Source organism: Coregonus lavaretus (genome assembly GCF_964263955.1).
Source record: "Coregonus lavaretus genome assembly, chromosome: 12".
Lineage (NCBI taxonomy): Eukaryota > Metazoa > Chordata > Actinopteri > Salmoniformes > Salmonidae > Coregonus > Coregonus lavaretus.
The window spans coordinates 23922478-23939958 of NC_139999.1; the positions used below are offsets into that span (position 1 = coordinate 23922478).

The 17481-nt window shown below is 41.8% G+C and overlaps 1 protein-coding gene across 1 annotated transcript in view; it reads right to left on the bottom strand.

The window, feature by feature from the left end:
- The window catches only part of LOC311138912 (receptor-type tyrosine-protein phosphatase gamma-like), a 385510-nt gene extending 370201 nt beyond the window's left edge, over positions 1–15309 (bottom strand). Inside the window, exon 1 of the mRNA XM_084173710.1 lies at positions 14791–15309. Within this exon, the coding sequence (XP_084029836.1) occupies positions 14791–14878 (88 nt within the window). The 5' untranslated portion in view covers positions 14879–15309. The remainder of the gene's footprint in view (positions 1–14790) is intronic.
- Positions 15310–17481: the final 2172 nt, after the last annotated feature.

The following is a 17481-nucleotide window of genomic DNA, read 5'->3' on the forward strand; positions in this document are numbered from 1 at the left end:
AGAGAAGAGAGAGAGAGAGAGAGAGAGAGAGAGAGAGAGAGAGAGAGAGAGAGAGAGAGAGAGAGAGAGAGAGAGAGAGGAAGGAGAGAGAGAGAGAGGTGGGCAACGGGAGAAGGCATTGTAGTTTAAACAGCCTCCCAAGAAGTAAGACAAATTAGGTTGTGCAGCCGACGCCACAGCCCGTGTCCCCATTTCTCAGAGGAGGAAGCCAGCGTCTCCCAAGCATTAAAGTGTAAAAACCAACGCCACTGCCAGAATTTAATGAGGAGGGCTATGTACTGTTCTCTTCTCTCAGGCCCGCCGCTGACTGTGACACAACACTTCTTGGCATGTGGTGATTTTCTCTCTCTTTTTATTTCCTCTATATCGTTGTCTTTGTTCTTTTAAAAACATTTTGCCAGGGAAATGGAGTGGGTATCAGGGCTGTAAGCAGCCCAGGCCTCTCAGTCACCCCAGTGCAACACTAATGCGTTAGGACTGTGAAAATGGCATGCCACATCTCTGTGACTATATTCTCTGGTAACAGGCCACATTACACAGTTTATCAACCCCTATGTGCATCATCAAATGCAACACCTATGATAAACAAGTGGAGCAACAAAAGGAAACAATTATTCTGATTCGGTCCGCAATAGCAGTAGGAGTGAAACATTTTGAAAACATTATTCAAGTTCACCGGTAGCCTCTAGTCTATTCTATTTCACATTGTAAATGTGGTATTGGCACTGACCCTGGAACTGGCCCATGTTTATAGCTTACTTACTTTCTTTTGCTCTTCCTATTTCTATTTCTTGTGTTTTTGTTCTACTTTACTTTTTTATAGTACTACTGATATTGATTACTGTATTGTTGGGAAAGTTCTTGCAAGAGAGGCATTTCACTGTACTTGTGCACATGACAATAAAACTTGCAACTAAGCGTTAGCAGTTTTAACAACATTACAGCCTTGCACCTCAGACACATATTGAGTAATGGAGGAAGGCTAAAGTTAAGTTGCTAAAGCTTTCCCAAAAGAGTCTAGCCTCACTCAGAGCAGAAAAGGGAATCACAGCAGGTTTGTACTCTCTTTGTAAATATTTGATGGGGGTACAAATCATGAGTGGCTGGAAGATTGTAGTGAGAGCCTTGAGTTTGTTTTGGAATTTCCAGTGCAAGGGAGTAAAAGTGTCCAGAATCGATGAAGGGGGTGAAAATAAAAATTTATTTAAGAGAGGCAGGCAGGCATGCAGGCCAGGAGGCTAGGGGGACGGCGAAAGGGGAACAGTGATGGATTAATTTTTGCACTCTCCCACCAGGGTCTGATTGAGGGGCTAAACAAACAATGTGAAATAATGCCAGTGATAATCCAGAGTAAGCACATTGGGAAACTGACTGAGCTTCATATAAACAACTTCAGACTTATTCCGCCCTCAAACTCCTTCTAAAATAAAAGTTAAACAAGTAAAACAAAACCTTCCCAATATAAAACACCCCCTCTAGTGGTCCAGCTCAAATGTGCTATAATGAGTCACACTGTATGGTAGCCAAACAATTTTTTTAAATTAATTTAGTCATTAGAATCCCAGAGAAGATCATAATTCAAAATGATATCCTTAAGTGTCCTCAGCAGTTTGCATATTAATGCTGCCATTGAGGCTCATGCGGAATCTTAATTTTTAACTTGTTTAATGCATAAATGTTTCCCATTGTTTATACCACAATGCATTGAGCACTCAGACCTGTGTGTTTGTGTGTGTATATGTGTGTGTGTGTGTATATGTGTATGTGTGTGCGTGTGTGTGTGTCCTTGCTGCGTCTGTACTTAGCATTCCATGGTTGCTAGAGGAGCGGCCACGGAGGATCACTAGACAACCTCACAGAAAAAAATGGCATTTAACTTTATGGGCACTGGCTTGAGCTGCTTTAATTTGTTATTAATGTCTCCTCCATGGCTACAGAGCCATGCTAATTGTGACCGCAGAGAGAGGTAGAGACAGAGAGAGAGAAAAGGAGAGCAAAAGAGAGGGAGAACAATGTTGAGCCTGAGAACTCCTATGGGGGATAGTTACAGAGGACTAAAACAGTGTTATATTATGTTATGTTATATGTTATAAGGTGGTGTAAGTCTACCAGTCACATGTAAATAATTTAGAAAATAAATAATTTAGAAAAGTCTGAGAAGAAAGTTTAATCACTTAACTTTCAATGTCGAACTACTCTTGATCACAAAAAAAGGTAAGAGGAACGGAGTGAAGGGTGACTTTAGGTGTTCAAAAAAAGCTGAGAAATCAATTAGATATTTGAAGACACAAATCAATGTTTCAATGGATTGTCTGCACTCAATAGAGGACTTAAAGCCAAATGGCTTGATAGAGAACATAAGAGCTGTAACGTGTGTGGAGCTGTAACGTCTGTCATAGCAACCATAAAGAGAGAAAATATATCACTGGGCAAACAACTAACAGCTATTCCATTCAATTTTTTTGTGATAAAACCACACTGTTCATCTATCCAACAACAACAACCAAATTTGTGAGAATAAGCAGATAATTAGCCTTCGCCATCTCGGGACAGACTACTAATTTGAGTGTGTGACATGCTCACTTTCTTTTCCTTCCCCCTCCTGCTGGTGTTTGTTTGGCTCCTGTGTCAGTTAGTCTTGTCTGCCTCCTCACCCGACAGCCTGTCAGTCCTGGGCGTTTTAACACTGACCAATCCACCGCAATGACATCCTCCCCTGGCACCACACTGCTCCTCATGCTCCGGGGACTGACAGCCTGGCACGCAAGCAGCGTTACAGCCACAGAGGGGGTGAGAGTTTACCCCTCTATCTGTCTCCCCACCTCCCCCTCCTCTCTCCCTCTCACAGCAGGCATCACTGGTGAACTGGGATGTCCTTTTCATTTAGAGCCCAGGCCTGTGGAGAGTAGCGGAAGGGTTTGGGAGAATGGGAGGAGTGTATGGCCTGTCAGTGGTACATCCTCTGGTCTCTATCCCGTTCATGTTACGCCCTCTGGTCTCCCGTCTCTATCCCATCCCTGTTCCACCTGAGGCACTGTTTGTGATAGCACCGCTGAGAGAGAGGTTACTCTGCAGGTTGCCGTCAACTCTACTGCAGCCCGACATTCAGCTGCTCCTAAAGGACATTGGAAAAGCCACAACTTGCCTTTTCTAAACCTCTAATCTGCCTTTCTGGTAAACAGGCAAGCGTACTTGAAATGAAGATCATGATCTACAGCAAGGTCTTAATCGTTACTTGACATGTGAGCAATTAACTCTTGCAATTACCTTTGCATAATGTATGCATTACCCTTTGTCTCCTTCATCAACCACTGTGAGGAAAATATTTTGACCATTGTTACTAATCCATGTATTGCAATCCATGGGATAAAGTACATGGCAATTCTATAAAAGCATTACAGGCAGTATATTCCATGCACTGTAAAAAAAAGTCAAAGTGTTACCTGAACTAAACATTTTTAGTTGGCCCAAATTTAGCTCCAACATGAGAAAATGTAGGCAGAAATTATGTGTTTGCTGAATTTGTCTCATACAGTGGGGAGAACAAATATTTGATACACTGCCGATTTTGCAGGTTTTCCTACTTACAAAGCATGTAGAGGTCTGTAATTTTTATCATAGGTACACTTCAACTGTGAGAGACGGAATCTAAAACAAAAATCCAGAAAATCACATTGTATGATTTTTTAAGTAATACATTTGCATTTTATTGCATGACATAAGTATTTGATCACCTACCTACCAGTAAGAATTCCGGCTCTCACAGACCTGTTAGTTGTTGTTTAAGAAGCCCTCCTGTTCTCCACTCATTACCTGTATTAACTGCACCTGTTTGAACTCGTTACCTGTATAAAAGACACCTGTCCACACACTCAATCAAACAGACTCCAACCTCTCCACAATGGCCAAGACCAGAGAGCTGTGTAAAGACATCAGGGTTAAATTGTAGACCTGCACAAGGCTGGGATGGGCTACAGGAAAATAGGCAAGCAGCTTGGTGAGAAGGCAACAACTGTTGGCGCAATTATTAGAAAATGGAAGAAGTTCAAGATGATGGTCAATCACCCTCGGTCTGGGGCTCCATGCAAGATCTCACCTCGTGGGGCATCAATGATCATGAGGAAGGTGAGGGATCAGCCCAGAACTACACGGCAGGACCTGGTCAATGACTTGAAGAGAGCTGGGACCACAGTCTCAAAGAAAACCATTAGTAACACACTACGCCGTCATGGATTAAAAGCCTGCAGCGCATGCAAGGTCCCCCTGCTCAAGCCAGCGCATGTCCAGGCCCATCTGAAGTTTGCCAATGACCATCTGGATGATCCAGAGGAGGAATGGGAGAAGGTCATGTGGTCTGATGAGACAAAAATAGAGCTTTTTGGTCTAAACTCCACTCAACGTGTTTGAAGGAAGAAGAAGGATGAGTACAACCCCAAGAACACCATCCCAACTGTGAAGCATGGAGGTGGAAACATCATTCTTTGGGGATGCTTTTCTGCAAAGGGGACAGGACGACTGCACCGTATTGAGGGGAGGATGGATGGGGCCATGTATTGCGAGATCTTGGCCAACAACCTCCTTCCCTCAGTAAGTGCATTGAAGATGGGTCGTGGCTGGGTCTTCCAGCATGACAACGACCCAAAACACACAGCCAGGGCAACTAAGGAGTGGCTCCGTAAGAAGCATCTCAAGGTCCTGGAGTGGCCTAGCCAGTCTCCAGACCTGAACCCAATAGAAAATCTTTGGAGGGAGCTGAAAGTCCGTATTGCCCAGCGACAGCCCCGAAACCTGAAGGATCTGGAGAAGGTCTGTATGGAGGAGAGGGCCAAAATCCCTGCTGCAGTGTGTGCAAACCTCATCAAGACCTACAAGAAACGTATGATCTCTGTAATCGCAAAGAAAGGTTTCTGTACCAAATATTAAGTTCTGCTTTTCTGATGTATCAAATACTTATGTCATGCAATAAAATGCAAATTAATTACTTAAAAATCATGCAATGTGATTTTCTGGATTTTTGTTTTAGATTCTGTCTCTCACAGTTGAAGTGTACCTATGATAAAAAGTACAGACATCTACATGCTTTGTAAGTAGGAAAACCTGCAAAATCGGCAGTGTATCAAATACTTGTTCTCCCCACTGTATGTTCATTCAACTATAAATTATTATTTTGGCATCTTACCTAAAATAAAGGCTGTGGAACTAGTTACACAAACAGAGTGATTTTAACATACATAGTTGACACACGTTGACGTACATGATTAAATTGTGCATGTTCATTATACAGTAATTAGTATTCAACATGTTCTCACCTGGGATTTGAACTCACAACCTCTTGGTTCACAGCATTCCAATCTTCCTGCTATGCCACAATGTCTGTGTCATTAACTGATTTCCCCTGTATTGCTACACTTTGCACTTCAAAGTAAAGCTCAGGTATGTTAATAGTAAACTCAAGAAAAACTATTTTATTTATCATAGTGATTAAGAAGTAACATTAATACAGATTAATATGCCCCACCAACATTAGACAACTAAACCTAAAATTGCTTAAATAAATCAATCAAATCAATGATGAGAGAATAGTCAGATTAACTGATAATTGACATAGTGGCATAGCAGAAAAATCAGAATGCCATGAATCAAGAGGTTGTGAGTTCAAATCTCCCATGTTGAATAATAATTACTATGAAAATGCACAATGTAAGTATGTAAGATGAAAACTTTATGTTAAAAGCACTGTGTGTGTAACTACAGTACGAATCAAAAGTTTGGGCACACCTACTCATTCCAGGGTTTTTCTTAATTTTTACTATTTTCTACATTGTAGAATAATAGTGAACACATCAAAACTATGAAATAACACATATGGAATCATGTAGTAACCAAAAAAGTGTTAAACAAATCAAAATATGTTTTATATTTGAGATTCTTCAAATAGCCACCCTTTGCCTTGATGACAGCTTTGCACACTCTTGGCATTCTCTCAACCAGCTTCATGAGGAATGCTTTTCCAACAGTCTTGAAGGAGTTCCCACATATGCTGAGCACTTGTTGGCTGCTTTTCCTTCACTCTGCGGTCCAACTCATCCCAAACCATCTCAATTGGGTTGAGGTCAGGTGATTGTGGAGGCCAGGTCATCTGATGCAGCACTCCATCACTCTCCATGGTCAAATAGCCCTTACACAGCCTGGAGGTGTGTTTTGGGTCATTGTCCTGTTGAAAAACAAATAATAGTCCCACTAAGCGCAAAACAAATGGGATGGCGTATCGCTGCAGAATGCTGTGGTAGCCATGCCGGTTAAGTGTGCCTTGAATTCTAAATAAAATCACAGACAGTGTCACCAGCAAAGCAATCCCACACCATCACACCTCCTCCTCCATGTTTCACGGTGGGAACCACACATGCGGAGATCATCCGTTCACCTACTCTGCGTCTCAAAAAGACACGGCGGTTGGAACCAAAAATCTCAAATTTGGACTCATCAGACCAAAGGACAGATTTCCACCAGTCTAATTCTTCTTATTGGTGTCCTTTAGTAGTGGTTTCTTTACAGCAATTCGACCATGAAGGCCTGATTCACACAGTCTCTACTGAACAGTTGATGTTGAGATGTGTCTGTTACTTGAACTCTGTGAAGCATTTATTTGGGCTGCAATCTGAGGTGCAGTTAACTCTAATGAACTTATCCTCTGCAGCAGAGGTAACTCTGGGTCTTCCTTTCCTGTGGCGGTCCTCATGAGAGCCAGTTTCATTATAGCGCTTGATGTTTTTTGCGACTGCACTTTAAGAAAAATCTGTCGATGTGCCCTTGAGTAAGGCACTTAACCCTAATTGCTCCTGTAAGTCGCTCTGGAATAGAGCGTCTGCTAAATGACTAAAAATGTTAAATGTAATGTGGACTTGGTCTTTTACCAAATAGGGCTATCTTCTGTATACCAACCATACATTGTCAAAACACAACTGATTGGCTCAAACGCATTAAGAAGGAAAGAAATTCCACAACTTAACTTTTGACAAGGCACACATGTTAATTGAAATGCATTCCAGGTGACTACCTCATGAAGCTGGTTGAGAGAATGCCAAGATTGTGCAAAGCTGTCATCAAGGCAAAGGGTGGATACTTTGAAGAATCTCAAATATAAAATATATTTTGATTTGTTTAACACTTTTTTGGTTCCTACATGATTCCATATGTGTTATTTCATAGTTTTGATGTGTTCACCATTATTCTACAATGTAGAAAATAGTTTTAAAAAATAAGAAAAACCCTGGAATGAGTAGGTGTGTCCAAACTTTTGACTGGTACTGTATACTGAACAAAAACATAAACGCAACATATAAAGTGTTGGTCCCATGTTTCATGGGCTGAAATAAAAGATCCCCGAAATTTTCATTACGCACATAACGTTTATTTCTCTCAAATTGTATACACAAAGTTGTTTACATCCCTGTTAGTGAACATTTCTCCTTTGCCAAGATAATCCATCCACCTGACAGGTGTGGCATATCAAGAAGCTGATTAAAGAGCATGATCATTACACAGGCTGGGGACAACAAAAGCCCACATCATTGTGTTTTGTCACACAACACAATGCTACAGATGTGTCAAGTTTTGAGGGAGCGTGCAATTGGCATGATGACTGCACGAATGTCCACCAGAGCTGTTGCCAGAGAATTTAATGTTCATTCTCTACCATAAGCCGCCTCCAACGTCATTTTCGAGAATTTGGCAGTACGTCCAAATGGCCTCACAACCACAGAGCACGTGTAACCACGCCAGCCCAGGACCTCCACATCCGGCTTCTTCACCTGCGGGATCGTCTGAGACCAGCCAAGCTGATGAAACTGAGGACTATTCCTGTCTGTAATAAAGACCTTTTGTGGGGGAAAACTAATTCTGATTGGCTGGGCCTGGCTCCCCAGTGAGTGGGACTGGCTCCCAAGTGGGTGGGCCTATCATTGCTGCGCCCTGCCCAGTCATGTGAAATCCATAGATTAGGGCCTAATTTATTTATTTAAATTGACTGATTTCCTTATATGAACTGTAACTCAGTAAAAATCGTTGAAATTGTTGCTTGTTGCATTTATATTTTTGGTCAGTATAGTTCCACAGCCTTTTTTGGGGGTAAAATGCCAAAATGATAATTTCTAGTTGAATTAATACATGAGACAAATTGAGCATACACATCATTTTAAGTTGACTGAATTTTTGCCTACATTTTCTCATGTTGGAGCTAGGTTTGGGGCACCTAAAAATGTTAGGTTCAGGTAACACTTTGACTGAAAAGTTGAGTAAACAAAAAAAAGGTTGTGGAACCAGTTACTTAGAAATAATTAGTTGAAACAACTAGATGTGTTTATTTATTAATTTTTTACAGTGTGCACATCAAATGAAGCCTTTGCAAGATGTGTGATTGGAAAAGTGTCTACTTCAATGCATGATGAGGGATAATGGACACCCTGCATCTAACAGCGTGAGATGTGCTTCTCACAGAGAGAGAGGGCTGGGCAGGAAACACGTTAACTGAACCGGAGCGCACTGGAAGCAATCAGACCAGCCCACAAAAAGAGAGGGAAGCAGAAGGAGAAAGAAGAGGGAGAGCAGAAAGAGCAGTTTTAAAGCAGCAAAGGGCAGACCAGTGAATAATCCTGAAAGCTTGAAAATAATTATGGGAAACTCCCACCCCTTCCCATTGAAAATAATCCAGTGAAGACTTGATTAAAACAATGAGCTGGAACAAAAGAAAAGGCGACGCCAAAGCTCACTGTTGACTGAAGCAGCTTTTATATTCAGCAGGCCATTAAGCCCAAGCGCTATGGAAAGAAAAAGGGAAGGCAGCCCGGAATCTTCCCAGCACAGAGCGTGTTTCCCAGCAGCTTCCTGGGCTTCAGAGTTTATGAGGCGAAAAAATGATGAGGGACAGAAAAAACCCCGGAGATGCCTAACTGAGCAGAAATGCTGATGAAAACTCTAACAGATTTTCAATCTTCTTCTTATGTTTTATTCAATGTATCATTATTATTACTATTAGTGAAAATATTCATAAATAGTATTATCAGCATTATTAATTGCCCTAATGCTAATTACCAGAAAGCTAATTCAGATAACTACAATAACCACAATACACAACACATTGCAGTGTGTGGTCGTATAGTTCAGCATCTCTCTCCACAAACCACACTTTCCTCAAGAACTCGGTAGAAAATCACGAAGCTACTGCAACATGACAGCATCCCACACCGTTAACTGTCTGCTACCCCCCATATCTTTTAATCAATCTATTAGGGGGAGCTTGGCGACGATGACAGGCCCAGTGACTGATAAAGTGACCTGGCGGACATTAGAGCTGCTCCAGGCAGATAATAGCCAGTGCTGGGAGAGATGATGATGATGATGATAATGTTGTTACTGAGGCCAAGAGCATATCCAATCCTCCCTAAATGTCAACCTTTAGCCTACTATCACACACTGCGACACGAAATTGAAGGCGCTGCCGGCTCAGAATGGATAATAAACACATTATTTCATTCTATCAGATTCAAACAATTGCACTCTCCCCAGACGACAATGAAGGGAAGGTAAATAAATAAAAAAGGAGACGAAAATGAAAAGATGTGCTGGCTCAGGAGCTTCTCAAAAGAGTACAATGACTGTTCTGTTTTGCTTGTTTTGTGAACTACATACATTCATTTCACAGACAAGGGGACTGATCGAAGGCCAAACAGATCTCTTTCTCTCTCTCCGTCTTTCCTTCTAGTATCCTTGGGCTGAATGGTGGAGAAGTGAGTGACAGCGTGATGTGTTCTGTCTTCATTACTAGTCTGGCTGCCTGGCTGTGGCTAGACTCAGTAGTACACTCACACCAAAGCTGGGGAGTGGAGGCTGGAGCCAGTGCCCTATGGCAGGAGACACCCCACAGTGATATTCAGCAATTTTTATATCCCAAACAGATGTTTGTGCGGCCCCACTGCACAGTCAGCAAACTGGCCCTTACGGGAGACAGAAGAGTGCAGCAGCCTCTTTCACAGAAACATGACAAGAATAATACAGTTTGGCTGTATTGATGGAAGACATCATCTCTCCTGGACAGATTCTGCGCATTAACCAAATAATCTGTCAGGACTGAATGGTATGGGTAGGATAACGAGCAGCGGTTATTAAGACAAATCAGGTTTTGGAATTTCAGAAGGGGGTGGGGGGGACATTCGGCCCATAGACTTGCCCATACCTTGCAAAGAGAGAGGGTGGAGCTCCTCATTCCGGTTCCGTTCCTCGTTCTAGCATCTCTTAATCACTTCTCTTAACATGTATGGAACCATAACTTAATCAAGCAGCTATCCAATTATGCGAGACTTTAGTTCTGGGTTAACCGAGATTACGGAAAACATTTGACATTTACATTTTAGTCATTTAGCAGACACTCTCATCCAGAGCGATTTACAGGAGCAATTGGGGTTATGTGCCTTGATCAAGGGAACATCGACAGATTTTTCAACTAGCGACCTTTCGGTTACTGGCTCAACGCTCTTAACCGCTAGGCTACCTGCCACCTATTGACATGACATTGAAGGAGACGTGAGTCTGACTATTGTGAACAGTTAAAGCACGTTTAATGCTCTGGGGGTAAAGGTCACAGTTTGTAATAAACTATTACAGTCCAATAAACTAGTTAACGAGGTGAACTATACAAAACAGAAAATATTGGTGATTAACTATAAAATCGTATATGCTTTAACTTGCATTCTCTTTCACCCTCTTACTTTGAATTTAGTCATAACTAAAAACGATCACTTTTGTCAAACAACAGCTTGCAGTAACACATACAGATGCGATACAACTCTGCTTTTCTCTCCATGTACCGCTACCCGTCCCACCCAACCCCTAGTGCTGCATACAGCAGCCTGACACCTTGATGTTCGACACACTGCACACCAGCAGATAGCAAAAGAGAGAGAGAGAGAGTCCCAGTCCTTGGGGTGTGTATTTACCCTTCTGTGACAATGTCCTGTTCCTCAAGCATTCATCACTCCTCTAATGTAATTCAATCCTCCTCCTGTTCTGAATTCTGTCACTAATGCTGGGCTACACACAAAAAAAATAGATTTCCTGAAGGATTCTTTGGGAAGGGTGATGGTTCAATGTAGAACCATACAGACTCAAAGAACCCTTTGAGCTCTTCAACGGTTATTTACCGTTCACAAAAGGGTTCTTTGCTCTTTTAGCGATATTTAACATGTAGTGGAGGTGGCTCTTTTGAATATTTTGGGGCGTGCTTTGCTCACAGCTCTTTTTGTGCAACCGTGAGTGAGAGTGTCATTCCAGTTTATCTCATGTGTTGTGTTATGCCATTACATGTTATATATAGTGAACAAAAATATAAACTCAACATGCAACAATTTCAACGAATTAGTTACAGTTCATATAAGGAAATCAGTCAATTGAAATAAATTCATTAGGCCTTAATCTATGGATTTCACATGACTGGGCAGGGGCGCAGCTATGGGTGCTGGCCCAGCCAATCAGAATGAGTTTTTCCCCACAAAAGGGCTTTACTACAGACAGAAATACTCCTCAGTTTCATCAGCTGTCCGGGTGGCTGGTCTCAGACGATCCCGCAGGTGAAGAAGCCGGATGTGGAGGTCCTGGGCTGGCGCGGATACACGTGGTCTGCGTTTGTGAGGCCAGTTGGACATACTGCCAAACTCTCTAAAACAACTTTGGAGGTGACTTATGGTAGAAATGAACATTAAATTCTCTGGCAACAGCTCTGGTGGACATTCGTGCAGTCAGCATGCCAATTGCACGCTCCCTCAAAACTTGAGACATCTATGGCATTTTAGAGTGGCCTTTTATTGTATCCAGCACAAGGTGTACCTGTGTAATGATCATGCTGTTTAATCAGCTTCTTGATATGCCACACCTGTCAGGTGAATGGATTATCTTGGCAAAGGATCAAATGCTCACTAACAGGGATGTAAGCAAATTTGTGCACACAATTTGAGCGAAATACATTTCTGGTATCTTTTATTTCAGCTCATGAAACCAACACTTTACATGTTGCGTTTGTATTTTTGTTCAGTATATGAATATGACCAGTAATGGTGTCTTTTGAAAGATTCACATATGGCCTTGTTCAATTGAGAACAGTTGACTAAATCAGTCAGTGGTTCTCAATTCTCTCCTCAAGGACCCCCAGCTGTTCCAGAGGTAGCTCACTTCATTCAACTTATCAATTAACACAATAATAACACCTATGGAATTTTAACAATCTAATAAGGCTGACCAGAATAAAAAACCCTGTATGGTTCTTCAAAAGGATCTACAAAGAACCTTTCAGATTGAGAAAAGCTATTTATAGAACCATTCTCCATAAAAGGTTCTACAAAGAACCATAAAAAAATGTTTATATTTGCCCCAAAAAGGGTTGTAACCATAGCGGAATCCTTTTTTGGTGCTATATATAACATTTTTTAATGGTTTTTCATAGAACCATTGGAAAGGGTTATTTATAGCACCATACAGGTTCCATTTAGAGCCTTATTAGCATGGTTCTTTATTGACCCTTCAAAAAAGGATTCTATATAACAACAAAAAGGGTTCCGCTATGGTTACAAGCCAAATAACCCCTATCTAGTACTATTTAGAACCATATATTTTGGTGTATACAGCATTCATCCATCTCTCCCTCTATCCATCTTCTCTGCAGTTTGACCCCCACTTCTGACTGATCCCTCTCCCTCTGGTTGATTTCTCTCCAGATTAGTGATCAGATTTAATGTGAGAAGGGAGATGAGTCAAAATAAAAGGAATCAGAATGCTTAACAAGGGTCCATCCCCATGTTTCCTTCAGCTTTTATGATGGAATTTCAGAAGAAGTTAGAAATCGTGTCCCCTGTAGCTCAGTTGGTAGAGCATGGCACTTGCAACGCCAGGGTTGTGGGCGCGTTTCCCACGGGGGCCAGTATGAAAATGTATGCACTCACTAACTGTAAGTCGCTCTGGATAAGAGTGTCTGCTAAATGACTAAAATGTAAATGTAAAATGTAAATCAAGTATGAAGTGTGGATTTCTCAGTAAAGTAGCCTACGTTTTTTTTCATAACAGCCAAATGGTACAAACCAGGGGTGACGGATTAGACTTGGTTTTGGATTTGCAAAGAGCACACAGCACAGTAATATATATTTTTTCATATTTTAGAGAGAGAGAAAATATGAGAAGTTAATCATCACAAACACACACAGAGAGAGAGAGAGAGCGAGAGAGAGAGAAATAGTGACACACACACAATGTATTTCCGGCATGTAAATGACCATTAAAAAGTGATGCTTTGCAGTGCACTTCATACTTTTCCTGTAGCTGGATACGCATTTAATTACATCCTATCTCTTCAGAGATATGGGATGCCATGTAAAATAATTGAATTACATATCAAGGTTACATGGGAATCATAATGAGTCTCTTGGCTTGCAAATAAGCCTATATAGTAGCACAAGATGTAATGTGTAATTAATCTCATTCAAAGTTGTTGTGATCGTTTCATTCTGCAAAAAAACCTTCACCTATTGGATTTATATCTATTCATATGATAGGACAAAACAATCTGTGTTGGGGATTTCAGGAGAGTCCATAGCAGCGCCTTCCCCTGTAGGGACTGTCAAGCACGCAAAAAATAATTGTATTTTGCAGTCATGAGATCAAATTTAAAAAGCTTGAGGAAACTCGCGTGCCACTCAGTCAAGGTCACCCAAATTAAAATTCTACAAACAAAGCCATAAGGAGAGCGGTGCGAATCATCCTCTCAGCATCCGAGCGAGTAGGTTATAGCCTATATTCGCAAATCCCAAGGACCTTCATTAGTCTGAGCATAGTCAAATATTGACAATTATTTATAGGAATGTTTCTATTAAGAATTCCAAATGACGAAGCTCCTCGAGCAACATTTCCATTGATTCAGGCAGTCATCGTTTCTCTCTCATTTTCTTTTTGGCAAGTCAGAATAGGAACATTGCGCCAAGACTCAAGGATGTAGCCTAGCCTATAAGATGTTTTAAAACAATTATGTATCGGCGTCAAATGGACCGCAAATTTGGGTAGCTATTTGTGTCAATTACCTGCTGTTGCTTTCCAGCTAACGATGATCGTTTTATATGCTTTATGGGTTAATCCATAACCTTGTAGTTAAACTCAGTTGGAATGTGATATAGCCTCATACAACGATACATCTACATGTTTTCAGCGCGGTTGATTAGTATTTTCTGCACTGTAGCAACACGGCTTGGCGATAACGGTTTCGTTACATGGGCTCTCCGCTGTCAATTATCAAGTATATTTCTGAGTATTGTATATACATTTCAGATAGTTGTTGGAACAGAATTGTCTATATTGGTTATACACTAATTCTTATGATCTTTCCTGTTGATATATGCCGTTCGCGAGTTAATGGGGATAAAGTGGAAGGGAGTTTCACCACCTTTGAATGGACTGTAGACTACTGGAGATATAATAAATTCACGAAAAAATAACCATGGAAAAACTAATCATTTTGCGTCAGAAATCTATATTTCCATAATCCCAAATAATATCGTTGACCGTGGTTAGTGTCTGATTGAATGTATAGCCTAATTATGAAAAAGGCGCATGGAACACATTTGCACAGCATTATTTTATAGACTGAACAAGTCAACATTACAGGTCCTTAATTGCACTAATGTTCCCTAGCCTACTCCACGGCGTCTCAAGTCATCGCCAAGCCTGGAAAACAGAGAGATGCGACTTCGAAAAACTTACCAGGATGACTGTCGGCCAAAAAGAGAACGAAGGCAGACAAAATCAGAGACAAGATCCACCAGCAACACGATTGCAGTAGCCTCCGCATGACAAATTGAACATCGAGAGCAAAAAGGGCAACTGTTGAGTTATCCGTCTGATCAAATAATCAATGTCCGCTGCGTAAAAACAGCGCAAATGCTGCTAAATGTAGGCTAGTGACTGTTCAGTGGAATTATATTCAGTGCTGTCTGGAACTTCCAGAAAACAATATTTACTTCTCAAAACCTCCTTCCAAACAGCTTCTTGATACTCCCAAAGAAAAACATGTCAGTTAGGAGAGATCTGGCTTTCAAGCTTGAATCAGTTCATTCAAGAAGGATCGAGGGGATAGGAGCAGAGGACGCTATTGGCAATAGGCTAGTCCATGCAACGGAGAGCTGCAGCGGTTCTGCTGGCGAAAACAGAGAGGGAATAGTTGGAGCAGCACTGGAAGCTTTCCATTCCTCCATCCAGGAAGTAGCGTGTGAGTCGAAGTCTGGCAGAGACTTTAAAACAGGCGTTGGAGAAAAGAGGGAGAGAGATGGGGCAGAGGGAGAGCGAGAGATGCAGAGCTCACTCCTCCGGATCCTAGCGCCGGGTAGTAGCTCACTATTCAAGCAATAGCCAACAGTTTAAAGGGGCAATCTGTAATTCGAACAATAACAAAGTTAACCCGCCACTAATTTAGTAAACATCTGGGGCTGAAAAAATGTAACCACCCTCAAACTCATGGACAGAGCTATGGATACAGGGACTGACCATCCATGATATCGATATTATAGTTTTAACCATGTTTTGAGGATATAGGCTACAGTGTTTGTTTACATTTACATTGTTTACAAAGGAGTAAAACAAGCTCATATTTTGGGTTCTGATGGGGTACGACAGCTGAACTAAGCGCATGAAGCATCAATAAGTTATATTCTTCAAGAATCAATGGGTAGGCTATAAACACATCATTCATTTAAAAGATGGATGTAGCAACTGCAGATTGCCCATTTAATGGAACATGGTAGCCTATCTGAAAAAGCAATTTTAGAGGCAGGTTGAATAAAATATAAATTATGATGTCAACTGTTGATGTTGACATTTATTAATGGAAACACTTTACATTTTAGTCATTTAGCAGACACTCTTATCCAGAGCGATTTACAGTTAGTGAGTGCATACATTTTCATACTTTTTTCATACTGGCCCGCCGTGGGGATCAAACCCACAACCCTGGCGTTGCAAACGCCATGCTCTACCAACTGAGCTACAGAGGGGTCTATACAGCTATCTGTTTTACCAAACATTATGCACACCTGAAAAAAAGATCCTGAAAGAAAACACTATTTGGTTGTACAATGTTATAGGCCTACATCCCCCTCGGTGTGTGGGTGTAAAAACTAACAAGCACACACAGGACAAAGCCATAACAAACATACATGGCCTTGACAAAGGCTACACAGCTTCAGCTTTGACATATAATCGATTCTGTTGGCAAACTGTCAACAACATACAATGCCAATTGCAGTGGAAAACCATTCTCAGTCAACCACAATGAGCTACACATGTAGGTGACTTAACGATAGAGATTATGCATTAAAGACAAACTGTATTATGTTGCAAACATATATCATAGCCCTTTACACTCATACCTGTATATGGGTTGAAAATGGCAGATTTGGGAACTCAAAACACCTAAACTGGAACGCAGTGGCTGTACAGTAACATGACATCATGGATCTGGCTCTGCGCTTGGGCAACCTTTGCAAATGTTTTGTTGTCTGAGTGAGGGAAAATATGAAAATAAAGAGGACTATGTATTTTGAAAGATGAGACATTGAGGATTATCATAAATACCGCTTTGATGTCATACAAGCAAGCCAAACACCTGTGAGTCCAAATGTGCACTTCACATTTTCATAGCATAAAACTCATGTCATATACAGTGTCAACGTTTATGATCACTATGTTTGATGTACAGTTACAAGATGACAAGACATCATACCCTGTGTTGTTCTGAACAGAATGAGCCTGTGTTTGTCTATTGTGAAGAAAATTTGCCACAGCACACAAACCTGAACGCTGTGAAGAGTACTGATATACGAAGAGGCAGGACACAGATGCAGGAATTAACAAGGTCAAGGTTTACTTAATAATGAGAAAGAGAATAACAAAGAGAGAGTAAACGACACGACGCTAAACAATCACACACAACATAATACAGAACAGTCCAGGGCTAAATAGGGGTGGTGATGAGATGAGGTGCAGGTGCGCTGGAGGTGATTAGGGTGTGTTGGGTTTCCATTCCGGTGTTGCCAAGGTGGTGCGCTCAGACCGGTGGCTCAGTAGACTGGCGAATCAGAGCGCCGGAGGGGAGCAACGGGAGGAGACGTGACAGAACCACCCCCGACGTGTGGCTCCAGCCGCAGGACGTCGCCAGCTAGGAGGACGACCCCAAAGACGTGGAGCGGGCCGGTCAGGGCGGCGACGGTGGAAGTCCCGAATTAGGTTGGGGTCCAGAACGTCCCCAGCCGGAACCCAGCTCCTCTCCTCAGGACCATACCCCTCCCAGTCCACCAGGTAATGGAGCCGTCCCCCACGGAACCTGGAGTCCGGCAAGTCCCTCACTGCATATGCCGGACTCCCATCAATGTCCAGGGGCGGAGGAGGCGTACCCCGGGG